Source organism: Passer montanus, unplaced genomic scaffold (assembly GCF_014805655.1).
Source record: "Passer montanus isolate IOZ18808 unplaced genomic scaffold, ASM1480565v1 scaffold29, whole genome shotgun sequence".
Lineage (NCBI taxonomy): Eukaryota > Metazoa > Chordata > Aves > Passeriformes > Passeridae > Passer > Passer montanus.
In genome coordinates, this window is record NW_024367596.1 from 8,475,968 (window position 1) to 8,501,310 (window position 25,343).

The following is a 25,343-nucleotide window of genomic DNA, read 5'->3' on the forward strand; positions in this document are numbered from 1 at the left end:
CCCCGCGCCCCGCGCCCCCCCGCGCACTGCAGAGACGCCGCGCGCGCGCCCCGCCCGCGCTCCGCCACTGCGCCTGCGCCTCCGCGGAGTGGGAGGAGGGCCGCGCGGTAGGGGCGGGAATTGCACTTCCGCGCGGGGCGCACTGGGAGTTGTAGTCTACGGCGGGGCGAGGGCGGCACGGCAGCTGCGCTCAGCGAGGGCTGGCCCGGGGCCGCGCTCGGCCTGCGGAGCCCTGGGCTCGCCGCGCCCTTCCAGGGCTGCTAACTCCCGCTGGCCCCCGCATCCCCGCTCCGCACTGCGGTCGGACTGGCTCCCGGTTCTCCCCGCAGTGCTGCCGCTGGAAGCGGGGACCCAGGGAACCCCGAGAGCCCCCGCGCAGGCTCTGCTCCAGCCCGCAGCCACCCTCGGCATCCCGGGAAAACACAGCTGGCACAGGGTGCCCTCACCCTGCTGGCATCTCCCTTTACAGCGAAAGGCAGGAGGATGGAGGAGGCTGGGGGGGAAAAGAATAAATGAACGACACAAGGCAGGAGTCCAATAAAACTATGTTTATAAATAAAAACAAGGAGATTGGTGTTGTTTTTATAAAACCCAGTGGATAGGGCAGGGCAAAGGGTGCGCAGTGGCCAGGGAGGCTACCGGGGACAGTCTGACTCCAGCGGGCTGAGGGAAGGAGAGGCTTTAGGGAGTCAGGGAGATGAACTGATGGCGTGTGAGAGCTGGCAGGGGGGCTGCAGGGGCAATGCAGACTCCCAGGGAGCAAAATACAATTCAACTCCATCGTATAAAAACTGTGAACACAAGAAAGACCAGAGGAGGCAATCCTTGTGGAGAAAGCCACGGCGTGGCTGGAGAGGGCGCCGGGGCGCCAGCACCAACAGCGGCAGGGTCGACATGTCCATACTGTACCGTGCTCGGCCCTGGGCATGGGAAAGGGCTGCCCCAGCCCCAGGCACGTCTCAGAGTACCCAGAAGTGGAAGGAAGAAAGGCAGGGAGCACTGGAGCAAACAGACTCAACTGTCCCAGCACACACTGAGCCCAGAGGCCATGGTTCAGGCTGCAGTCTCGTCCCTGGAGAGCTCGTGTTGCCACCAGGCACCGCTCACAGACCAGAGGGAGTGGGGCTGTCCCAGAGGTTTGTCCCTCCCAGCAGCACTGGGCAGAGGAGAAGACAGACTCAGGCCCGTCAGAGGGCAAATACAGGGGACCTCCACGTTTGTCCAAAGCATGAAAGTGAACCAGTTGTGCCCCGCCCTCGCCTTCTAACTTAGTCCAGGCCCCTGAAGGTACCACACAGCTGAGCAGCAGCGCGACAGCAGGAGGGAGAAGGCCACAGCTGCCAGCCCCAGGCACGGGACAGCCCTTACAAACAGGACAGGCAGCAGCACATTGCAGGCAGGAGGGCAAAGAGCAGGATGGAAGGAGCAGAGCTCTGCCCTTAAATCCCCCCAAAGAACCCAGGGCAGGTGTAGGGCACTGAGTCACGTAAGAGACTGTGCACAGGTAATCACCACCTCTCTGGGCTGAGGTACAGCCCCAGCCCTGAGACCTGGCCAAGGTGAAGGAGGGTCCTGCCATGGGTCAGTGTCAGGCTTGGACCTGGCCCACTATGTGGACAAGAGAAGGGAGGCAAGAGGGAAGTGGCAGCATCTCTCCACTCCCTGGAGGCACTGAAGCCCTGGAACATTCATGCATTAGCCCAAAAGGCAGCTACAATGGGATTTAAAATACAGATATAAGGCTGGTCCCTGCTCCCCTGTCAGGGCTGTGGGAAGGGCAGGGCATCTTCCGCGAGGGGGAGGACAGAAGCCATCTTCAGCGCCATGCGTGCCCAGCGCCCTGGAGCTCCGTGTCCTGCTGTCGGGCCACGCCATGCTCCAGCTCTCCCCCCCGCGGGCGGCAGGCTCAGAGAAAGTCAAACACCCCGTAATTCTTTGCTGCTTGATAGAAGAAACACAAAAGGGTGAAAAGAAAGAAGAGATGTTTAGGGTGAAAGGACTGAGGCAGCAGTGACACACGGGCAAGCAGCACAGGGTGCTGGGACGGATGCGGATTAATGGGGTTAGAGAGGATGGCAGGAGGGAATTACCATCGGAAATACACAAGTCTGGGGGCAGGAGGGGCTGACAGCACCCAGCAGGCCTGCCAGGCCTGTCCACCCCGCTCGAGGAGGGATTAGAATCAAGGTTTAGTTCCATTTATTTTTTTTTCCCTTTTTTTTCTTTTCGTTATCAAGACAAAAAAAAAAAGAAACAAAAAAAAAACCCCAAAAAAACAAGGGGTGAAGCCAGGGCTGGTCCTAGGAAACAAACAACAGGGATAGAAGGGGGAAGGAGGGACAGCAGACAGACAGGGGATGGGCGCTTCACATTACATCCACAAAGAACTCACTGGGGTTGCCCATGGCCATTCGGAAGGACTGTCTACTGGCCGTCAGTTCGGGGGGCACAGAGGCCAGGTCACGGCCCGGCGGCGCCCCGGGGGGGCCCATGGCTGACGGCGGTGGAGGCATCAGCAACATGGGGGGGCTGAAGAGAGGGGGGAGGCCGGGCGGCCCGTACGACTGCTGGCTGTGGTGGCTGCGGATGCTGTGAGCCAGGGAGTGCTGGCTGCGCTGGCTGTGCTGGCTGGCCGGCACCGAGCGCTCGCTGGCCGCGCGCTCGCGCCGCATGCTGCTCCTCGTGGTGTGGTCCGACTCGCTCCCGCTGCCGCCTGACTTCGACTCCCCGGTCTTCTCTCTCTCCTTCCTCCTCTCGCTGCCACTGCGATTGGAACCGCTGCTCCGGCTCCCTGCGAAGCACGAGAGGCAAGGTTAGGCACCAGCTCGGGCAAGTCGGGAAGAACGGATGGATCTCCTCTAGGCAAGGGAGGACTGCAGCACGCTCTGGCACAGCCAGGCCCCAGCACGGTCTGTGCTCTCAGTCTCCCTTCGGCAGCGAGTCCCACAACCCCTCCGAGATGGCTTCTACCCTGGTTTCCCCCACAGAGTCCTGCTGCTGCCCTGTACTGAACAGGATATCTGCCCACCTACAGGCATATTTTAGTCCTTTTCACTCACCTTCACTGTGCTGACTGCCTGCACTGCCCCCTCCATAGCTGTAGCCTGGGTCAGGGAAGCCGGGATGGGGGTTGTATGGATGAGGCGGTGGATACTGATATGGGAAGGCCATAGGCCAGGGTGCAGCTCCTGGGTGAGGGAGCGGAGCCAAAGTGTCCTGATCAGAGGCGCCGCTGGAGCCATCATGATCATGAAGTGACAGATTAGCCATGTCTGCAAGAAAGCAGAGAACAGGGGTTAATCCAAGCAGAAAAACAACCATGTGGTGAAGCAGCTTTCTGTCCATTCTTGCTGATGGACAAGGACAGGATACACAAGGAGACACAAGAAGTTGGCACTCTCTCTGTTAGTCACTGCCACCATTTGTGCTTCCTGGCTGAACAACTGCCAGGCTGTGGGAGTCCAAGCTGCCACTCTAATACAGAGACCAGCTTGGTGGGAAAGGACCACATCAGAGCTACAGCTCACTCTGCCAATTCCTCCCCCCATCTTATCTGAGCAGCCAACCCTGAGCACCAACCCCTTGCCAACAACAAATTGAGAGCCTGGAGACAGTCAGTAAAGACTAAGACTCAGCTAAGACTGTCCAGGAGAAAAGATCACATAGTAGGTGACTCTCAATGCTGCTTCCAACTTCACTACCTCAGCAGCAGGACAAGGGAGCTGGGATATTCTCCATCACTCCTTTAACAGAGTCTGCAGAACAAGGGGCCCAGCCTTGGCAATGGCTGTAGGTGTGTCCCCATGCTGTCAGCAGGGCTCTGCAGGACCACTACCCCTCCATCCTCTCCCTCCCAGCCACACCAAGAGCCATACTTCCACAGAGGTCCCCGAAGATGTAATAGCACTGCTCCGAGAAGGTGATCTTGTTCACGGTGTGTCGGATGTAGCCAGCCTTCAGCAGGTTGCTGGCATATTTGCGGGATTCACGGCGGTCTGTAAAGCCCTCCACATGGTGATAGAGCCAATCTACCACATCCGAACCTGCCACCAAATACAGAGTTAAATTTGGCAAGAGAGAGGAAGACAGCAGCCCTTGAGGCAGCGAGCCACACTGGAGCAAAGACAAAGTGGGTCAAAAGGTTCCATTTCTGACTCTTGCCTAGTCAGCAGTTTATTTATGGTAACAAAGATGCTCCCTTGGACATCTGCCTGAAAAGAAGCCACCCATTCCCCAGTCCCTGCCTCTGCTGCTGGCAGCACAGTCTCTTACCAATGAAGGCATTGGGGATGGTGATCTTCAGCCACATGCGGTCACGCACCTCGAGGCCTGACTCTGGTGAGGCCATGGCTTTGACAATGGTGGCCATGTCACTGTGGATGGACAGGTGAAAGTCATCGAGGCCTGTGGTGTGGATGAAGGAAGGTAGGCAGAGGTGAGAGAGGACAGAAGAGACAAGAGGGCCACATGGAAGCATCACACACGGGAGGAATGGGCCAGGGAACAATACATCGCAGACAGCCTCGGGGTACATGCTGTGTAACCCCCCTTCCAGCCTTCCCATGTTATCCTTCACATGTCAGCAGTTTCCTCTTGGGCAAAGCCCAGGCAAGAGTCACAAACTTACAACAAACTCTTGGCTTGTTGCTTCACCCAAGCTCTGTAGACCCTTGCTTCAGGGCTTTATATACCACATCATCCCAAACCTTCAGAAAGCAACCAAGAGGCCTGTGCTCAGCAGGACCCTGCCCCACCACGAGGCTCTTTGCTCTCAGCTGCCTCCTCTGTCCTGCTCTATCTGCTGTCTGGGAGGAGCTCTCAGCTGCTCCAGGGACGTGCTGAATCCCTCTGGCTCCACATTCCCAGCAGCCAATCCTTAGTCAGTCTTTCCTCTACACCTGCCACAGCTCCTGATTGCAGCCAGGCTCCTCTACTCTCCTCACACAGAAGGCTTAAAAACATGATATTAATTCTCCCAGGCAGAACTCCCACTGATCAAAGTGCCAGCCAGAGAGAGCTGCCTCCCTCCCAGACCCTTCACAGGGCAGATCTGGCCCACCCCAGCTGTCCCCAGGCAGATGTATTGGTCCCTTCACAGCATAGTGAAGGTGAGGAGGCCGTGCAGCGGGTGCAGCACGGAGGCACAAGGACTTACGTTCGGTCTCTGGGATGGAGCTGGTGATGGAGGAGCTGGTGGAAGTGATTGTGCTCATGGATGGACTCATACCGTACGCTGGGTAGGTGCCAGTCATCGCTGCCGTGTGAGACACCCAGGCTGCCGGGTCGATGGGCCGGATGGGCTCACCTGCAATGAAGAAAGAGTCAGTCACTAGTTGTAAGAAATTATCACCTCATCAAAACAACCTCTGGGGAGGGACAGGGACACAGCACAGCCCATTCCATCCCCAGTATTTGCCGGGACTCACCCGGATCGGAGCATGGAGAGTCTGGCCCAGCCCAGATCCGCTGGGGAGCAACTGGGAGAGAAAGAAGAGAGGGAGGGTCAGCAGGAGAGGTGCAGAGGGAGAGATCCCCCTATGTCTTAAAGGGGGGGTTTCTCTTTCCTCTGGCGCCCCGAGCAAGTGACCTCCCTGCCCCAGTGAAACGCGTCCCCAGCGTGATGTGGGAAGAAGGGCTGGGCTTATGGGCATTTTGGTTTAGGAATAGAACATATCAGCCTCCTAAAAGGAGAGCTGAAACCCCATCAAACCCCAATTCAGTGCCCCATGGAGTCACACACACAGGGGAGGAACAAGACAACAACCAAGTAAGTGCTTAAGGCAGGGCTCTCACATGAGCTGGGCACCAGCGCTAAGGGTGGGTCAGCTATCCACTTACTCCTGGGTAACGAGAAGCAGCCACGCGGACTGGGGTCCCAGCACTTGGCCACTGTCAGGGTGATGGGCCTGCAACAAAAAGGTGAGAGTTAGAACCAGAGCACAGTAACACAAACCCCTGCATGATGAGTGGATGCTGTGTGCCAGCTCTCTCCTGGGAGACAGGGAGAAGCTGCTAGTATAGTGACTTTGTTCCCCTCCAGCTATGGGTTTCCCCTACTGACATGAACAAAATGATGTGACCCCGCTGAGGGTTGCTGATGACCCAAATAAAATCAGAGAATCACAGCAAAGTTTGTTTTGGAAAGGATCTTTAAAGGTCATCTAATCCAATTGCCCTGCAATGAGCAGCAACATGGCATCCCCACAAAAAAAGGGACCCCAGTTTGCTGCAATTCCGTTGGCTGCAATTCTTGCATTGGACATGAAAACCTAGGAATCAAAGCAACACCAAAATGTTGAAGCTAAGTTCTGAGCTTCTGCAGAGGCACTGGCAGAGGTGGCTGGAAGATACGATTCACACACTCCAAGCACAAACTGTGCAGATGTCCCTGGATGGAAGGAACAACCCAAGTACTCACCCCGGCTTGTGCACGATCTCCCGCAGCACCCGCACGGCATCGTCGTTGCTCATGTTCTCAAAGTTGATGTCATTTACCTACAAACAACACAAAGAGGTGAGTCCCAGAGATGTGACCAGAGGCTGAGCTCTCCACTCAGCTCAGCAGTGACTCAGCTTCCCTCTTCCAAGCGTGACTTCCTGGGTTTAGCCTGCCAAAGTTCTCAGGGAGGCTTCTGGGTCTTTTCTTACTGCTTTCCCAGGCCCAAAGATGGAGATATGTGGGTGTGAAGTACCTGCAAGAGCATGTCTCCTGGCTCAATCCTGCCATCAGCTGCCACAGCGCCTCCCTTCATGATAGAGCCAATGTAAATGCCTCCATCCCCACGCTCATTGCTCTGTCCCACAATAGAAATGCCCAGGAAGTTGTATTTCTCTGCAGGGATGGAAAGAGAAAGATGTAAGTAACCCCAAAGCATCAAGCACAAGCAGACCTAACCTCAGTAAAACCACATCCTAATGGTGGTGATTTGCACCCCTGTCCCAGAGAGATGTCCTGGGACACACAAACTCTTGAGAGACAATTTCTACAAGAGAAGCCAATCTCCTACAGAATCCACCTCCTCACTCCTCCCCCATGCGTTCTCCTTGCCCCCTCCCCAGTTCCCTCTCCACAACCCAGTCTTGCTCTGGAAGGACTGCAGGCTCCATGCACACCTCCCACTCACCCATGTTCAGCGTGACTGTGATGATGTTCAGGGACATGGTGGAGTCTGTGATGCTGCTGAAGGACGAGGACTGCAACGTAAGCAAAACATGAGATGTCCCCCTGTGCCTAAGTAACATTCCCATCCCAACCCTAGCTTCCTCTACTTGTCCTTTCCTTCCTGCCCCTCCTTGTGGCACCACAGCACAGTCACCACCCACAACTCCAGTCTTATGCTGGGAGCTTTGCAGAGCCAGAAAACAGCCATGGTCCTTATGACCTCTCCACAGCTGGGACAAGGCCTGTGGTCCCAGCTCATGAGGCTACATTGGCTTGGAAAAGGTTCACAGCACTTTTGGAAGCCTCAGCACTTGGACACTTGTCCAAAGCCATGCCCACAGCAAAACAAGCTGAATCCCTGTGAGCCCACCGTGACCTGCACTGCCCTCCCCAGGACACCCAGCCCCTCCCTGGGTACCCGCTCAATGCGTGGAGCCTTCTGTTTCCTCCGGCGTCGCTTGTGCCTCCTCATTAGACGGGAAGCACTGCTTTGCTCTGTTGAACTGCTAAACCTGCAGGCAAAAGCAAGAGTCAGCTCTTCTGCTGCCATAGTGGTGGTAGCAAGAGAGCCATGGAAATGGCACAGGGAATAGAGGACTGCAGGGGCAGAGGGGAGAAAGATGCATGGGGGACAGACAGACAGTGGCAGAGGGGTCTGCTGGGTGAGATGGAAGCAGGTCTGAGCCCAGGACTACTGTGCCCTGCAAAGGCATCTCTCTGTTCTGAGAGCTAGGGGGAAATTAGTGTTTCCCCAAGACCCAATCTCTCCTACCTGCTGGTGGAGTCGTCTTCATCTGAATCGAAGAAGCTGGTGGTCTCCAGCTCGCTGCTCATGAGCGTGGAGGAGCTCTCGTACCCACCCAGGTCTCGGCGCCGCTCTCCCTTCACTGTCCCATTCACCCTGGGTGCTGTGAAAAGACAAGAGTCAGTGGGCTTGAGACAAACCCTTCCCCTATGCAGGGCTCATAGCAACCCCCTCAGAATAAATCTGGCCATCAGTCAATCCCATCTAGTGGCAGATAAGTAAGTCCCAGTCTACCCTGGGATCAGATCCATCTCCTAGGGGATACCTCTTCTATCACTACAGGATAGGAAGAGGCTGATGGGCCAGTAGGAACAATGCTGCTAAGCTTGTGGAAGACTTGCAGCTGTTTCCTTGGTAGAGCAAGAAGCACCACAAGTGGCAAGGCTAAAGCTCACTCTGGTTCTCAGCTAAGATAGAGGCACAACTGTCTCCTGCTCTTGGGGCTTCTACAGGAGGTAACCCCCTTGACTCCAAAGGGTTCAACACCAAGCTCTCATGTAACACAGGTGCTAGCTCCCACCTCCAATGTGAGGCTATGGCCCTTCTAAAAGCTATAGAATAGCCCTTTTGAGCTGGGGTTCTGCAGAGCAGAGAAAGCTGTCCCAAGTCTGAAGCTGGTGCTGCCACCATGCCCCAGCCATGCCCTTCCAGAGCTCTCACCATGTTATCAACACTCACCATGCTCAGGCCCATCTGTCCGACGAGGTCGTTCCCTCTGTGATGACACCACTGAGTCTGTCTCTGTCTCATTGTCCAAGTTTTCACGACTCCCCCCAGTGTTAGGGCTGTGATGAGATAAAAGCAAACAAATATGTTCAACAGGGAACCACTTGAGGGTCTCTCTACCTCTGTCCTGACCAAAACAAGGTTCCAGCCATCAGTTGTCTCCTTGTTGAGGGACACGAACAACCACAGCACATCTACAAGTGCAGGGCAAAGGCCTGGGGATGCTGTGCTGGCTCTTTCCCTGCATTATTTTCAGCATGCCCTTGTTTGTTCAATAAAGCAGCTCCACTTCAAATTGGCTCCCATCCCCACTCTCCTCCCCTCTTGCTGGCTGTCATCCCTGACAATTTGGGTTAAGAGTGTCCCAGCCTGGTCTGGGATACTGGTCTGGATTACAGCAAATGCACCCTGTGGCCCTTGGAAACCAGAGCAGATGTCCATGTAACTTACTGGAAAGAGGGGGGTCTGGAGTCTCCAATTCCTCCTGTGCGCTCCATGGAGGGTGGCAGCTCTGTCTGGTTATCAGCACAGACTGAGCCAGCATCTGAATGGGAACCCTCTGCAGACACCAGCTGGAGGGATGAGAGACAGGAAAGGAAACTGAGAAAACATTTATAAGAGTGGCCAAAGGAGCTGGCCAAAAGCCTGCCTGGCCCAGGATCTCATTTCTGGCAGTTGACAACAGCAGATGCCCAGAAGCAGGTATGGAACAGACCAAGCATGTAGCAGCATTTTCCCTCCAAAACCTTCCCACACACTGGCTATTTGCCAGGAATTCCTGACCCAGCAGTGAAGCCCAGGTGGGTGACAGCTGTGCTTGGACACTCTGACATCACCTGCACACCCATACCACACACTCAGGTAATCCTTAGCACACATCTTGCAGCAGGGACTGGATTCCTCCAGTTCTCACACTGGGAAAGGCAGTTACAGTCATTCCCTTCCTCAGCTCTAGCAGTCTCTACACTTCTGCCTTCAAGCTGTGGGACCCAGCAGGACTTTCACCTTCACAGCCCTCAGAAGCTGGAGGTAACAGATCTCAGGGCCAAGGCTGGCTTTGAAATAAACTTTTGAAACAGGCTCTTTTTCTGGCTTCCATATGTACTTCACAACCTTTCAGGCTGTGCTCAGCTTATTGGCTTGAGCACAAGCTTCAGCCAATCTCTGGGATGCTCAATGGATTCCCCAGTGCAGAAATTCAAGACAGGGTTAAACCCTAGAGCCTCTCTATGCCAGCCATGCTGTGGGGCAGCCTAGGCACACCAACACACCACCATTCTGGCTCTGTAATAAACCATCAACTTCAGGGCTCAGGGAATGAGCTGGAGACTCTCCCAGGGGCCATGGGCTCACCAGTGGAATAAAACAAAGAATAGCCCAAATGAGCTGCTCCCCAGTATTGCTCCCTGTCCAGATTTGCACTCTCCTGTACTTTTGAGCTGTAATAAACTGGGCTAATCCCAATAGGGTCAAGCAAGAAAGCAACAAAAAGCCTCTTCCTTGACAGAAGCATTCAGGACCTCCAGAGCAGAGGTGACAGGGCCCAGAAAGGATCTATCAGAGGTGAGGGATACCCACTACTGCTCAGGACAGACAAAACATGAAACATAGGCTGGAAAAAAGCTGATAGCTGCTGTCCAAACCATAGTACCCAGTGTAAATTCAGAAGCAGTACTACTGCTTGTTGGTGAGGGAACCACATCTGTGTGGAGCCAAGAGCAGAGGCCAACTCAGACAATAGAAGCACAGCCCATTTATACAGGTCTTGAGTGCTTCCCAGCATCACTGATCAAAGAGCTGTGCCCTGCCCACCTTCAGGAACTGGGGAAACCCTCAAAAGGGGGGTATGGACCCCACAGATCATCATTAGTATAGCAGATGAGAGGTCTACTGCCAGAGATATTGGAGACAAAGAGAGGGATGTAGCTGAGGCAAGGAAGACAGGGCAGCCTTGAAAAAGCCAGAGTCAAGGCAGCAGACAGGGCAGAGAGCAGCCTCAGGTGTCAAAAGCTGCAGAGCCTGTCCCACAAGCCCCAGGACAAGCCCAATGGCTCCTGCTCTCACCACTGTCTACCCAGCTCATCTCACACTCAGGTCAGCTTCTCTCCCTCCAGCAAGCCCTAGGCACATGCCTGGCTCTGCTCCTGGCACCTTCCTGGTGACCTGTCTTCCCAGGATACATCCCTATTCTGGTAGCCACTGCCCGGGAGCAGAGGGTAGAAAAGATGCTGAAAGTGGCCAGCATTGCCTAGGGAAAGGTCTTATAATACTTTCTGCTTGAAAATCTCAAGACAACATAAAGCAAATAGAACTGGACAGAGGGAACTAGCCACAGGCAGCTGTCAAACAGCAGTGAGGAGAGTTGAGAGGGTGTTCCCAAGCAGGCAGGATTGATGCTATCTTCCTCTAATACTCCCAAGGCTGGGATTTCCTCCCAGGAAGGTTTTGATAACGATCCTGCACTTTTCCTGCCTCTTACACTGTCAGGAAATACTCACTTGGATTCAAGCCCCTGTCTTTCCCTGTTGCTAAAATTAGTACTGAGTTCCTAAAATAGCATCATCCCAGCCTGTCTGTTGGAAGCAGCAAAGCAAGTGCTCCCCTCTCAGCCCCCAAACCACCCATGGACTAGGAGAGTCTCAGCAGAGGTAGAAAAAGGCATCATCAGTGCACAAAGGCCTCTGGGACTGCCATCATCCTTCAGGCACAAGAGCTGGGAGTGATGCTCACTTGGGGCACAAGTTCCCTGTAAGGATCCAGCCCAGCAGAGCAGCAGCATGGTGGTCACACCAGATAGACCCACACCAGATCTGTGCCACTCACACACTGAACAACCAAAGAGCTCCTGCAAGGAAAGCCAGCAGCTACATGGACACATGGATCACCAGAAAAAGCACACTAGATAAAAAAGGAGCACTGGAATAGATTTAGAGACTATGGGACTCCCCATAGGGCAGGTGAAAGCAAAAAGCAGCTGGAAGGGGTGGGGTGGTGGGACATCTTGGGGCAGATGCAGCAGCAGTGGGACGGATGCAGAGGAAGGTGTGGTGGCCAAGAGCTGGACACTGCAGTTTTCCGAAGGGCCTGGATAACCGCTAGAGGGAGGACGGCAGGCACCAGGCCCTGGCTCTTTGTGCAAGAGCCCAGCACAGCCTTTCCTCCTGCTCCAGCCTGCACCCTGCTCCCCTGGCTGGAATTCCAGCAGCAGCTGGGTCAGCAGGGGGGTACCTGCCTGCCCCGTCACTGTTTGGTGCAGGGATAGAAGCAGAATTAGGTGTGACTGAGCTTGATTTGCTAAAGATTTTTACTGTTCAGAGGCCTCTGGAAAAAGGCACTTGAGTCTTGGTGTAGATCCACACACCCTCATCAGCACAAACTGCAGCTCAGCAGAGGGAAATATGCATGATGTGCTGTGGAGACTCTCCCCCCACTAACAGAGAGTCCCCGTGGGGACAGAGGCAAGCATGCAAGCAGGGAGCAGAGCGTGTGCATGGCATGGTACTGAGGGAAAAGCTCATCCTGCAGCTGCCCAGGCAGTACCTTTAGTCTTCAGGGCAGTTAAATCCAGTCCGCTTCACCAGCACTAAAGTCACTTAAGCCCTTTGCACCAGTCATTGGAGAGGGACTTTCCTTGGGAAGCTGACCCTGCCATAGGGGCAGAGGGGTTATGCTGTGGAAGGCCACGGCCATGATCTCTGCTAGGCATCAGTCACCATGAGCTCTTCAAAGAAGTATCCCACATCTTCCCTGGCACAGGGGAGATGTGCCCAGCATCACAGAGCCCCCTCTCCAGCTGAGGGACTGCAGTGTGGGGATCCAGCTCATTGGCTTTGTGAGCAGCCAGCACACCAACAGTACTGAGCAGCCCCTGTGCCTCACTGGGCACTGCACATCCAAACGTTGTTTTTCAGAGAGGGCACAAACAGGCTGAGAGACACCGAAGCAAGGGGCTTGCTTACCCACGACACCACCCGGCCGTTGAAGCAGGGAAGCTTGGCATTGTCATCCGAGATCTCTTCTTTCACCACCCTGCAGAGGGGAGAGAAGGCAGTCAGAGCTGGATTCAGGACTTCAGAGGAAAAGGAGACTCACAGATGGGTATTTGCATACAACACCAGGCAGCCCAGGCTTGGGGATGGAGCAGGAGAGGACTGGCAGCTCTCTCCTGCTGCTAGGCTGCAGGCTCCTATGCCCACAGCCATGACTGCCAGCCTGAAGAGGGGCCAAAGACAGAATAGCCTTTCTATGTGCATACAGCTGTTTCATACCTCAGATCACATTTTGATCAGTAAAATTCAGGTGCATATCATAGAATCATAGAACTGTTTAGGCTGGAAAAGACCTTTAAGATCATCAAGTCCAACCATTACCCAAGCACTGCCAAGGCCACCACCAAACCATGTCCCCAAGTGCCACATTTACACAACTTTTAAATACCTTCGGGATGATGACTCTACCATTCCCCTGGGTAGCCTGTTTCAGTGCTTGACCTTTTTGGTGAAGAAATGTTCCTAATGTCCAATCTAAACCTCCCCTGGCACAATTTGAGGCAATTTCCATTTGTCCTGGTACTTCCTATTTGTAAGAAGAGACCAATTCCCACCTGGATACTCCTCCTTTCAGGGAACTGTAGAGAGTGATAAGGTCCACCCTGAGCTTCCTTTTCTCCTGACTAAATACCACCAGCTCCCTCAGCTGTTCCTCACAGGACTTCTGCTCCAGACCCTTCCCCAGTTCTGGAATAGACCCTTTTCTGGACATGCTCCAGCACCTCAATGTCTGTCTTGTAGGGAGGGGCCCAAAACTGAGCACAGGATTCAAGGTGTGACCTCACCAGTCCCAAGTACAGGGGACAGTCACTGCCCTGGTCCTGCTGCCCACATACTGCTGACACAAGCCACAATGCCATTGACTTTCTTGACCACCTGAGCACATGCTGCCTCATGTTCAGTCACTGGCAACCAGCACCCCCAGGTGCTTTCCCACCAGGAAAGGCAGCTTTCCAGGCTGCCTTCCCCCACCCTGCAGAGCTGTGAGGGGTTGTGACCCAGCTGCAGGATCAAGCACTTGGCTTTGTCAAACCTCATATAACTGGCCTTGGCCTGCCAATCCAGACTGGCCAGATCTCACTGCAGAGCCATCCTCCCCTCCAGCACATCAACACTCCCACCCAACTTAGTAATCTGTGAACTGAGTGTGCCCTCAATCCTCATGACCAGATCATTGATAAAGATATTAAACAGGACTGCCCCAGTACTGAGCCCTGGGGAACACCACTGTGAGCAGCCAATGGATGCAGCTCCATTCCTGACAACCTCCTGAGCCCAACCAGCCTGTTTTCTACACAGCGAACAGCAAACTTGTCCAAGCCAGGAGCAGCCAGTTTCTCCAAGAGAATGCTGTGGGAAACAGTGCCAAAGGCTTTACTAAAGCCCAGGTAAATAACAACAACAGCCTCTCCTTCATTCACTAACTCTGCCACACTCTCACAGGAGATCAGGCTGGTCAAGCAGGACCTGCCTTTCCAAAACCCATGTCAGCTGGGTCTGATTGCCTGGCTGTTCTGTACATGCCCCATGATGGCACTCAAGATAATCTGCCCCATGACCTTCCCTGGCACTGAGGTCAGGCTGACAGGCCTGTAATTCCCTTGTAGATGGAATCACATTTGCCAATTTCCAGTCACCTGGGACCTCCCTGGTTGACCAGGACTGCTGGTAAATGACAGAGTGACTCAGTAAGCACTTTCACCAGCTCCCTCAGTATCTTTGGGTGGATCCCATCTGACCCCATAGACTTTTGTGTGTTTAAGCACATTGCTGACCATTTCCTCCTGGGTTACATAGGCTTCATTCTGCTCCCTGTCCTTGTCTCCCAGCTCAGAGGGCTGGGCACCCTGAGAACAGCTGATCTTGTTATTAAAGACCGAGGCAAAGAACACATAAGTACCCCAGCCTTTTCCTCACCTTTTGTCACTGTTTCCCCCACAACCAATAAAGGTTGACATTCTCCTTAGCCCTCCTTTTGTTGCTGACATTATTTGTAAAAACATTTTAATTGTCTTTAACAGGAGTAGCCAGACAAGTTCCACTTGGGCTTTGGCCCTTCTAGCTCTTCCTGCAAAACCTCACAACATCCTTGTAGCACTCCTGAGTTGCCTCCCCCTTCTTCCAAAGGTAAAATATTTTAATTTTTTCTGAGTTTGAGCCAAAGTTCCCTGCTCAGCCAAGCTATTCTTCTTCCCCACTGGCTTGTCTTTCAAGCACATAGGGACAGCCTGCTCCTGCATCTTTTAGATTTCCTTCCTGAAGAATATGAGCCTTCTTGGGCTCCTTCACCCTTCAGGACTGCCTCTCAAGGGAGTCTGTCAACCAAGTTCCTAATCAGGCCAAAGTCTGCCCTCTGCAAGTTCAGGATGGCAGTTCTGCTGATCCTCCTCCTCACTTCTCTGAGAATTAAAAACTCTTACCATGTTGTGGTTGGTTGCACAAGGCGGTCTCCAGCCACCACATCACCCCCAGTTCTTCTCTGTTCACAAACAACAAGTCCAGTGCGTGCCTTCCCCAGCTGGCTCCCTCACCCTCTGTATCAGGAAGTTCTTCCACACACTCCAGCAACCTCCCAGACTGTTCCTGCTGTACTGTATTTCCAGCAGACATATTCCCACCAGTTTGCTTATTTCTAAAGAAATACATAATTTAAGCCTTTTTATAATGATCTGAAAGAATCATAAACTATGCCAGAGATTTCTAATAGATGAAAGTGAAATACATTAAACATGCTGCCTACTAAATGATACTGTTGCTTTTTAATTACATACATAATATTTCAACATCACTTCAAGCTTTATAGTTCTGCCATAATTTCATGTCCCTGCATTACACAAACAGCTACATTATCAGCCTTCACAGTGAAAGAAGCACTAAATTTATTTTTATCGCAGGAGTAAAAAAACAAAATCAGTTTTCTTCGGAGAAAGTATTTTTTTAATTTTAAATATCACTGGACCCCTAAATACTTTTTCCACAAAGAATCTGCAATCAAAACAACTTGCAAATTCAGAAGATTCAATTACTACCATCTTCGATAAATCAAATACCAAAATAGGCTTTAACAAGCTCATTTCCTTTTCTATCCAATGACAACATTTTAAGCACTCTTACTTAATACAAAGTTATATTACAACTAGATTGTGATACCATGTTCCCCTTTCCAACTTATATTTAAGGTAGCTTGACACATATTATGCTTAAAACATGAGGTAACTAAATAGTGAATAAATTATGGGGGTAGGGGGAAAGTCGAACAAAAAAAGAAAAATAACAAAGTAAAAAATGTGAAACCAAGAGAAATGATGTATTAAAAGTAAGTAGATTATAAGTGTCTAACACTACTTGGAGGTGGAATCCTATCAACAGCTCTAAAAGGTCCCCAAGCCAGTCCCCAACTCATGGGGAATCAAAGAGGATGCAAAGGTGAGACACGGAGCTGTGACCCACTGCCCCAGAGTGCCATCAGGTCACAGCACGCTGGGGCTTGGAGAAACAGGCACTCTGGGCTCCTGGCTGTGCTCCCTGGTGTGCCAACAGCTGCCCCAACTGTCCCCAAAAACAAGACACGAGGCTTGCCAACACTCACAAGGCACCAGCAAAGGCAAATGAACAGTGTGGAAGCCTGGAGCTGGGGAGCAGGTCTGCTCCACCCTGCCAGCCCCACTGGTTGCACCGGTGTCACACACGCTCAGCAAGGGCTGTCCCACGGGGTGAAAGGCAGCACATCACCCCGCCTTTGCTGGCAGCTGGCACTCACAACCCCTGACAAAACTGGAGAGCCAGCAAAGGGACTGCACAAAGGCTACCCATCCCCAGAAGGCACAGATGAGGAGGTCATGGTTTGAGCAGTCTAATCCACTCCCCAGGATGTGTGTTAATTCTTCTTGCACAGATGGAGAAGCAGGAAAAGCAGGAAAGGAGCAGTGATGATGGATGAAAACCCTGATAGCTTAATGCTTCTTCAACATGTTCTGTGCCAGCCTCTGCCCAAAGCCCCTGCAGCCCAGATGAATGTGAAATACAGGCAGTCCCCTTGGGACCCACCCTCTCTGGTGCCCACACCAGCCCTTTCCAAGGCAGGCCAGTTGTCGTCTTCTCACTTCCAAGTGCACACACATGCACCCTGCCCTGGCTGCACTAGCATCCATTCATACTGTCGCCAGCAGCCTGGACTGCATCCAATTCCTAGAGAGAACTTCAGGCAGAGCCAATTTACAGTGCTACATGCTGCCTGCTCAGGGACACAGAGCCCTGCCTGTGGGTGAAGGGACAGGGTGATATATTTGCTGGGTCGAGGTGACCAACTGCTCAGCAAAAGTCAACTATTCCACTTTCAGTGGGGACAGAGGAAACCAACCCCAAGACCCGCCCATTCAGCCTCAGCTGCAATGGCTGATGGAGAACAAGCTCCCTCTGTCCTGAGAGCTGGTCCCTCCTCACTCTTATTACCCTGCGGCTGCCCCAGACATCCCAGGGGTCAGCTCCACCCCAGAGCAGTTTTCTCCCTCCTTCCCCAACCACTACATTATTTATCACTATTTATCACCCAGATGCCAGAGCACAATGGATTATATATTTAGACTCTAAAGAGCAAAAACTGATAGTGCTGGAGTCAGGCACATGCCGAGCAGGAATATCTCTGCAGCACTGCTCACATATGTCACCCCTCACACCATCCCAGCTATTCGTGCCCTGCATTCCTTTCCAGCCTCAGCCTGAACTGCAGCCTTCCTCCTCCATTCCTTTGCAGCCTCAGCCTAGCTGCAGCCTTCCTCCTCCCACCTCTCACCACTCTTCCAGTCACACTTCTCGCATGGACTCGACCGCGGGTTCACACGTCAGAAGCCACCGAGCGAGCAGCCTCTGGGGGAGCTGTGAGCAGTGCCACGTTTCTGCTCCGCGCTTGAATGGGGAGGCGGCCATGAGATGAAACTGTCCTGTGGATGTGCTGGCAGGGAAAGCCATCCTCTGAATGTGCTGGGAACAGCCCCCACTTGATGGGGTCTGAGCCTGGGATTTCTGAAAGAGCCGATCCAGAAAGAGTTCAGGCTCTCTGGTTCTCACCAAGCCTTTCATTCTCCCAGAGTCCAGGGAAAACATCTGCCTAAGACTGATTTCAGAGGGACTGCTTTGAGTTTACTGTCAGGTTCGCAATGTTCCAATATCCTGCTGGGGGCTGGGTAGAACACGGCTAAGAATGGTGGCCAGGAACAAACCCTTTCATGTGGAAGCAACCCAAGCCTTGTCCAGGAGCCTCGGTGCTGCTGCACTGCCCAGAGAATTGCCCTGCGGCCGGGCACTCACCGGCCCCCTTCCCATCCTGGGGCCAGCAGACATGCCGAGCCCAAGCTGCAGCTCAGGGCCTGGCACGCAGGCCCAGCGCTCCCCGGCACTCATCTGCCTTGAATTTTCCAACAAAGAGACCTGCGGGAGGGAGGAAGGAGGGAGGGTTACAGGGGAGGCAGGCCGAGTGGGCGGATGATTCCACCGCCATCCCCAGTGACACGGGGCCAAGCCAGGGGGAGGAGGAGGAGGAGGGGACGAGGCTCTGGCTGTGCAGGAGCCCGGCTGGGGTGTGCGGAGGGGGCTGCCAGGGCTGACACAAGCAGCACATCTGCTCCCATGCAGCTGGGGGAGGGGAAGGGACAACCCCGGCAGCAGGGAGGAAGCAAAGGAAACCCAGCTCCAACCCTGGCTCCATCCCTACCCTCCCACCAGCTCCTCCTTTGGAGCCAGCAGACCCTCTCCCCACGGCCTGGGAAGGTGCCATGCTCCCAGTTTCCCTCCCACTGCCTTGCCGGCAGGAGCAGCTGGCAGCCTGGAACATGGATGCAGAGGCGGGTGAGGGACAGGCAGGCAGACACTGCCTTCTCCGGGGAGTTCCAGCCTGGCTCAGGAAATTAGAGGGTATTTTATATCACAGAGTCATGTCCTAGGAATGAAGGGAAGGTGGGGAACAAGAGAGTGCGCACAGGAGAGAAAGGAGGCCATAAACCCCAAGCTGCGGAGACGGCTGCGCCGTGTCAGACCCCGGCTGCGCACACACCGCCAGCACAGCGCAGCTGCTCTGCTCCAGCTCCTCGTTTCCCCTCGGTGGCCTCCAGCCTGGCTGAGGCTGTGGATACAAGTGAGTTTCTAGCTTCAGCCAGCTCTGGTCTCTCCTGAGCAGCATCCGCTAGCCACAGCGAGGTCCCTGCGAGGAACTCTGACGGAGTAATACAAGCCCAGCGAAAGAAGAAATCCAAGAGGCACAGACAAAGGCTTCCACAGGATTTGAACCTCAGCTTTGGAGGCAGGCTTGGAGCTCAGCAGCAAGTACTGCTTGTTTCTGGCAGTCCTGTCCCCCAACTTGTCTATCTAAGGGCTTGCCGCGGGGAGGATACTCAGAGAGAAGAAATCACAGACATGTGGCAAACACAAAAGCTGGATCTGGCAACAGAGGGGTCAGTACCAAGAAGGCAGGTAGGGTTGGGGACCTCTCAAGCATGTTGGACAGCCTGATGGCCAGGATGAAAAACAGGGGATGTGCAAAGACCGAGAAGACAACTGAGCAATGACAATTCCACACTGAAAAGATGCAAAGTTAGTAGAGCAGATGAAAGATCCTCAATTGTTAAGAGGAAAAACATTTACAGAGCAGCAACGTTCTTTCCAACAGTGCAAAGCCCAGAAATTAAATTATAAACAATCTTCTCTTACAACATTCCAGAAGTGCACAATTAGGTTGGTCATTCCTGTAACCTTAACAGTCCCCATCTCCTACAGCTCACAAAGGAAGGAAAAAAATAACCCCAACCAAACAAAAAAAAAAACATCAGGAAACACTTCTACCAACAGCACAAGCTTCAGGGATTTACACACTAGAAATGTGATCTCATTTTCAAGACATCTACTACACTTCCCTTAGGGCAGGGATGTCTTGCTTCCAATTGATTGTATAGATTAATAATTCTGCATAGCAAAAGGAACCACCTTCATGTTTTACTATCCAAATATGAGCAGCTCCTGACTCTAGAGCAAAATCCTCATCTCTCCTGTAAGGTAATGCTGAAGCTACAGGGATGAGCTCTGCAGCCATTTCACCAGATTAGAAAACTGGACAGGGCAATTCTCTATGAGTGTTGGGATTTCAATTGGGAAATATGTGCCTGTTAGATTAAGCCCAGATATGATGTGTGTATTTCCCAAGGGGATACAATTCACCCAAGATCTACAGACCCAACCAAAGAATACACATGGCAGTGATCACACAAGTATCGGTGAGACCTCGGGCTTTGCAGGCAAACAGGATGAATCAAACAGGATTAGAGGATTTGAGCTGTCTGTCTCTGTAAGCCAACACACTCTTTGGGTCTCCCTCACTGTATTTTCACCTCCTGTGCAAAGAAGAGGAGTACAAATTGCATTACACTGGGGTGAGAAGGGCTCTCTGACCATAAACAGACTGTCACTCTCCCATTTAATTCCCCTTCCAAGCCCCCAGACAGGGTGTTCCACACTGCTCCTCTATGCTGCAGCACAAGGTAAAAGGGGAAATGCAGATCTGTAGATGGTTTCATTCTCAGACCTACTGTCCTGTCTGTCCCTGCACCCCATGTGAACATGAACTCCTTTGCAGCACTGTCTTTACCTGGTGTGCTTTTCAAGAATCAAGAAGCATAAATCATCTGTTAGCAGCTGTCCTACTACCAAAACAATAGGACACCTCTGCACTTGTGCAGGAATGGCCACCCCTGCCCTCCTAACAAGTCCAGGGAGCATCACAAGGACTCCTCAAAGGTCATTCCATTTCAAGCTACTACCTGCCCCCCTCAAGAATAGGCTCTTTCATTTTCAGAGAATGGTTTGAGCTGGAAAGGACCTTACAGATAATTTAGTCCCAGTCCCCCCGCTAGGGGCCAAGAGCCTCCCTCTACCATGGTCACTTCTGCTGCCCCACAGCCTCCTCAGGCACCATGAGGTTCTTTCTCAGCCTTCTGTGCTTTCCCCCCACGGTCAGTCAGGCAAGGGCTGAACAGACATCCAAGATGCCAACTGTTTTCCCTGAGAAGCCCTCATCAACATGTTTGCAATCATTCCACTGGACAAACACCAGGACAAGCAGAGCCCCTAAGTCTGGGCGATGCTTGGCTCCAGCTGGACCTGTGCTCAGCCCGACAGGTATCACTGGGTGGCAGATGACAGAGATCAGACCTCCTGTTCACCTAATCCAAAGACTGGAAAAGGAATGGCATTTAGGAAGGAGCCACCCAGGCTCAGAGGCCTGCCCAGGAGCAGCACTTATCAAAGCAAAGCTACAGACAGATTTCACGGTGAGAGCAGGGCCCTGGCAGCCCCTCCCACCTTGATCTCAGAGTGACCATCTGGCTGCAGCCCTGCTCTGCAAACAAGCCCGACAGGCCTGTCCTCCACCGGCAGCAGGAAGCTGCACGGGGACTGCAGGAGCCACCTCCTCGCTAATTAATCCCGCCCTGCCCAAGCGATGCTTCCAACCTCCGGAAGGACATTTACAGACATCATCAAAGAAAGCATTCTGCAGGGCCCTGAAGGTTCAGTGACACTTTCAGTCTCTTTGAATTGGAAATCAGGACAAACGGGAACTTCCAGCAGAAGTCAAGTCAGGTTCTTCACGCTGCTAGCTCAATTTCAGCTCCTCAGTAACTAAAAGCTTGCATAAAGATACAACACAGCACAAAGATACAAGACAAGTGGAGGGACTCGCTGTGAGAATAAAAGATTTGAGGTTAAACATCTGCAGAAATGACCTTCAGGGAATGGAGACAATTCCACAGACATAGTAACAGTGGCCAAAAGCTGGGCTTGTATTCTGAGTGGGAGAGGAAACAGGCCCAAAGAGGCCCCAGCCAGAGATGTGTATGAGACAGGGTAAAATCCTGATGTGGTTGCTGTGGTTCACACTAATGTGAGACAGCAAGCGCACCGGAGGAGGGAGGCTGGGTCTGCTGTGACACTCAGCTCCATCTGGACACAGACAGCAGGAAGGCAGAGCTGCAAAACACCAGCTCCTGCTGGTGAAAATAGCGCAGAGGTGGACAAAGGGTTTATCTGGCTACTGCTGGTTACAAAACGCAAAGGACAACACCAGCTTATCAAGAAGCTTGTGAATGAGGTGTTTGGGCTCCACAGGGAGCTCCTTGCAACTCCCCATGAGCGAGAAGTCACTCCCCCCTTTCTAGGCTGACTAGAAAGCAACAGCCTTCCCTGCAATGTCAGGGACTTCACACTGGTTAAGACAACTGTAAGGAGCTGTAAAGAGCCCCAAGGACTGCTGGGGGGACAGCGTGAGGTTTGCACATACACCACAACCAAGCGAGAAGGCCGTGATGCCTGTGAAGGCTCTGCATGCACCATAGGGAATGCAAGACCAGGCCTTCCTTTTCTGGCCCTCAGCTGAGGGACACCAAGTCAGTGCTGCCTTTTCTAACAGCAAGTGAGGCTCCTGCCAAGAAAGCGCTGCTGCTGTGGAATGTGCTGGGCCAGCAGTACAGCTCATTCCTGGAAAAGCATCAACTCAGCGGGAGACCAAGGAGAGGAGAACAGGGGGAAATTGGGAAGAGGGGGAGGGTGGGAAACAAAGTCTGAAAGCTCAGACTTCCACACCTGGGGAAGCACAGAGCAGTCTGCTCACTGGCACCTCCTTGTCATGGGCTGCCAGCACAGCAGCCCTGCCCAGCACCAGCCCTACGCTCTAGGAGCACTCTTCTGCCAGCCAGATACCTCCAGAGCAGATCTGGGACCACACAGACCAAGGCAGATGTCTGTGGGGAAGAGGAGCAAGGTTCATTTCCCCTCATCATGTTAATAATTAATTTAATTTAATGACAGATCTCCACAAGATGACAAAGCAGCCTCCACATGTGTCCTGTCCTCAAGACACTGACCAGCTCACATTACTCTCTCCTTGCATAAACAATTTTGCAAGACTCTCCCCAGGAAACTGACTCAACCTCCTACCCGATGGAAAGGGGTTTTGAAGCATGGCAGGCTGTAGATGGCTGCACCTACTCTGCACATCCAGCTGGGCTGCCATCAGCAACAGCTCTGCTAACTGGGTCTGTAAGACATACAGAGAACCCCCATAAAACCAACAGGCTGTTAATAAAGCTCACAACAAACTTTCACCACAAAACGTGTGCCAAAGACAATGAAAAGGACTCATGCAAAGAAGAGCCTTTCAGTGTCACAACAGCTGCATGGTGGCAAAGACAGAACTCTGTCCCAGATTGCAAGATATGGCAGTACTCTGAAAAATGGGCAAACACTGATACTACGTCCCTCTGGTCCTAAAATGCAGGAGGCAGAAGAGAGCATGAGGGGTCTGAACACTCATAAGAAACTTTTCTGACCATTACTAGGTCAGGGACACTTAATTGTTTTCTTCCTCATCTGTTTTTGATGGTGTCAAAAGTGGATGGTGCAAAAAATTCCCTGTATAAAAAAAAAGCAGTGAATAGAGCACATTTTAGTAGCCTTTAATATACTTCATCAATTTCACTAACACCAGTCTTATTCACCAAACTCCATTCAAGACACAGAGCAACAATACAACAAATAACATACCAAGCATCCTTTACCAGGCCAGCCAGGCTTGCCCTCCAGCCAGCATGAAAATAACTGTTCAACTGCTGGAAGAAAGAGACAAGAAAGGTGCTCCAGTCCCAACCAAACTAATCATGTGCTGGCACACAACTTTCTCAACTAGAGGTCCAGAAAGCAGATGAAAGCCATCCAGTAGGACCCAATACATTACTGTAAATATAAAGTCCTCACAGTTACCATGTAGAGAATTCAGTTCAGGTCCTACCAGGACTCACCTCTACACCAGGAATCATTTTCCTTTTCAATAAGAGGGCAAGCTTCCCCTCAGTTTAGAAGAGGACAGCGTTTTGGATCACTGTAGCACCAGGTCCAACTGCTGCTTTTCTTTGACACTGAGCTCCTGGACCTGACCCTGTCACGCACCATGCAAAACCTTCCACCAGCTGTCTCTGGCAGCTGCACCAAAGGTTGGGTAATGGCCATTGACCTCCAGAAATCACCAGGACATTAAATGTTTGTCTTGTGGAGGGTTCTCAAGGCCACCTGCCAACTCCTAGTTCCTTGAAGGACAGAAGAGTGCAGGGGAAGGACTTACAACCTGTCTACAAGTCTGTAAATATCTCATGAGCTCGGTAACTGTGTTGAACTGGTCATGCTACACATTAGCTATTCCCAAAGGCAGTCCAGAAATACTTATCATATGTTATTAATGCAATAGAGCCATCTCCCTGTGTGTGGATCTGCTGGTAAGTCATGTTACAAGACCACCCTGATTTTGAGCTTCCTAATTATCTGCAGTACTGACATCAAGTTCCCTTGAAGCTTCTCTCCTGTAAGTTACATGCAGAGTGACCACAAACATTTAGTACCATCAACACATGTTGATCAATCAGGAGCACACCTAGACCCTACAGTCAACACAGCCAGACACAGTCCCCAGCTCACATCTACAAACCCTTCTACATGGCACAGCTAAGTCAGACCCAGCTCCAACATCACGCACACTGGCAGAGGTGTTACACACCTTGTGTTAGTTTGGAGCTGCCCCAAGGAAACCCAGAGCTTACCCATAAACTGATGCAGATGTTGGCATCCTCAAAGGCCCCTGACACGATGACTAGACAAGGAATAGTCTTAAAGAGTTTTCCCAAGTCTAACTTTTTGGCCCCAGCTGAAACAACACATTTTTAATCTAGAAGAAAAATCTACCTCACAGGACCCCCTTCGAGACCTAAAGGTGCATTTACCAGCTCTAGGTATAAGGCAGGTTTGCAATAAATCCACCCTTCTCAGAGCCACAAAAAACAGCAAGAAAACTCAAATGAACACAGTACAAGAGCAAGACTTCATGCATTGAGGCCCTGTATGGATTTCCAGTATGGCATAGCCCCATCTGGGCCCACAGGCAAGTCTCTGTGTGAATGGCACTAACATACTGGTTGAGCTAGGCAGGGCTGAATGAACTGGGACAGCTGGTTAGCTGTATGCAAACACAAGCATGAAGTTTGCATACCCATCACAGCTTCTGAAAAAAGCTTCAGTTTGAGAGGCTGCTACTCCCTGGGGCCAACCAGGCAAGAGCCATCAGCACTGCAGCAACTTTCTCCCTGCCCTGATGGCATCAGGCTACCAAGTCAAGGTTGTCACCTGCTGCTGACACTGCTCTAGCTGTCAACAACAGCAGCACAGCATAATGCAGTGTACAGGGGACAGCCTATTTGCTCACAGGTCATGAGACACAAAAACACCATGAGTACGTAGTCGGAGTAATGCTGAGGAGAAGAGTTGAAGCCCAGGCAGTGGCAGGTTACTGCGCTAACACCAGCTCCCCTGCTACAATCATCCATGCAGAGCCAGAGCTCCTGAAACACAGACCCCTCTGGTAGACTCTCAGTGTCCCTAGAACCAGCCTGTAGCCACCAGCAAACAAGCAAAAGTCCACAAACTCTGATACCCAGACCCAGAACTCCCAGCCTATCACAGAGACAGCTGCCAGCGATCAGAGAGGCCACGTAGCAAATAAATTCCTCTCCAAACC

General features: G+C 52.4%; 1 protein-coding gene across 3 annotated transcripts in view; it reads right to left on the reverse strand.

Annotated features, from left to right (window-relative positions):
* Window positions 1–533: 533 nt before the first annotated feature.
* The window catches only part of DVL3 (dishevelled segment polarity protein 3), a 33,723-nt gene continuing 8,913 nt past the window's right edge, over window positions 534–25,343 (reverse strand). Inside the window, exons 2-17 of one of the 3 annotated variants that reach the window (XM_039713553.1) lie at window positions 12,653–12,722; window positions 9,144–9,265; window positions 8,646–8,752; window positions 7,935–8,070; window positions 7,581–7,674; window positions 7,125–7,194; window positions 6,693–6,832; window positions 6,419–6,495; window positions 5,839–5,906; window positions 5,427–5,477; window positions 5,156–5,305; window positions 4,273–4,404; window positions 3,876–4,043; window positions 3,060–3,272; window positions 2,393–2,791; window positions 534–1,938 (exon numbers count right to left, since the gene is read on the reverse strand). In XM_039713553.1, coding sequence (XP_039569487.1) covers window positions 1,907–1,938; window positions 2,393–2,791; window positions 3,060–3,272; window positions 3,876–4,043; window positions 4,273–4,404; window positions 5,156–5,305; window positions 5,427–5,477; window positions 5,839–5,906; window positions 6,419–6,495; window positions 6,693–6,832; window positions 7,125–7,194; window positions 7,581–7,674; window positions 7,935–8,070; window positions 8,646–8,752; window positions 9,144–9,265; window positions 12,653–12,722 — 2,029 coding nt within the window. In that variant the 3' untranslated portion in view covers window positions 534–1,906. Of the gene's footprint in view, window positions 2,792–3,059; window positions 3,273–3,875; window positions 4,044–4,272; window positions 4,405–5,155; window positions 5,306–5,426; window positions 5,478–5,838; window positions 5,907–6,418; window positions 6,496–6,692; window positions 6,833–7,124; window positions 7,195–7,580; window positions 7,675–7,934; window positions 8,071–8,645; window positions 8,753–9,143; window positions 9,266–12,652; window positions 12,723–25,343 lie in introns of all 3 variants that reach the window. The other 2 variants (XM_039713554.1, XM_039713555.1) reach the window with 2 other exon arrangements.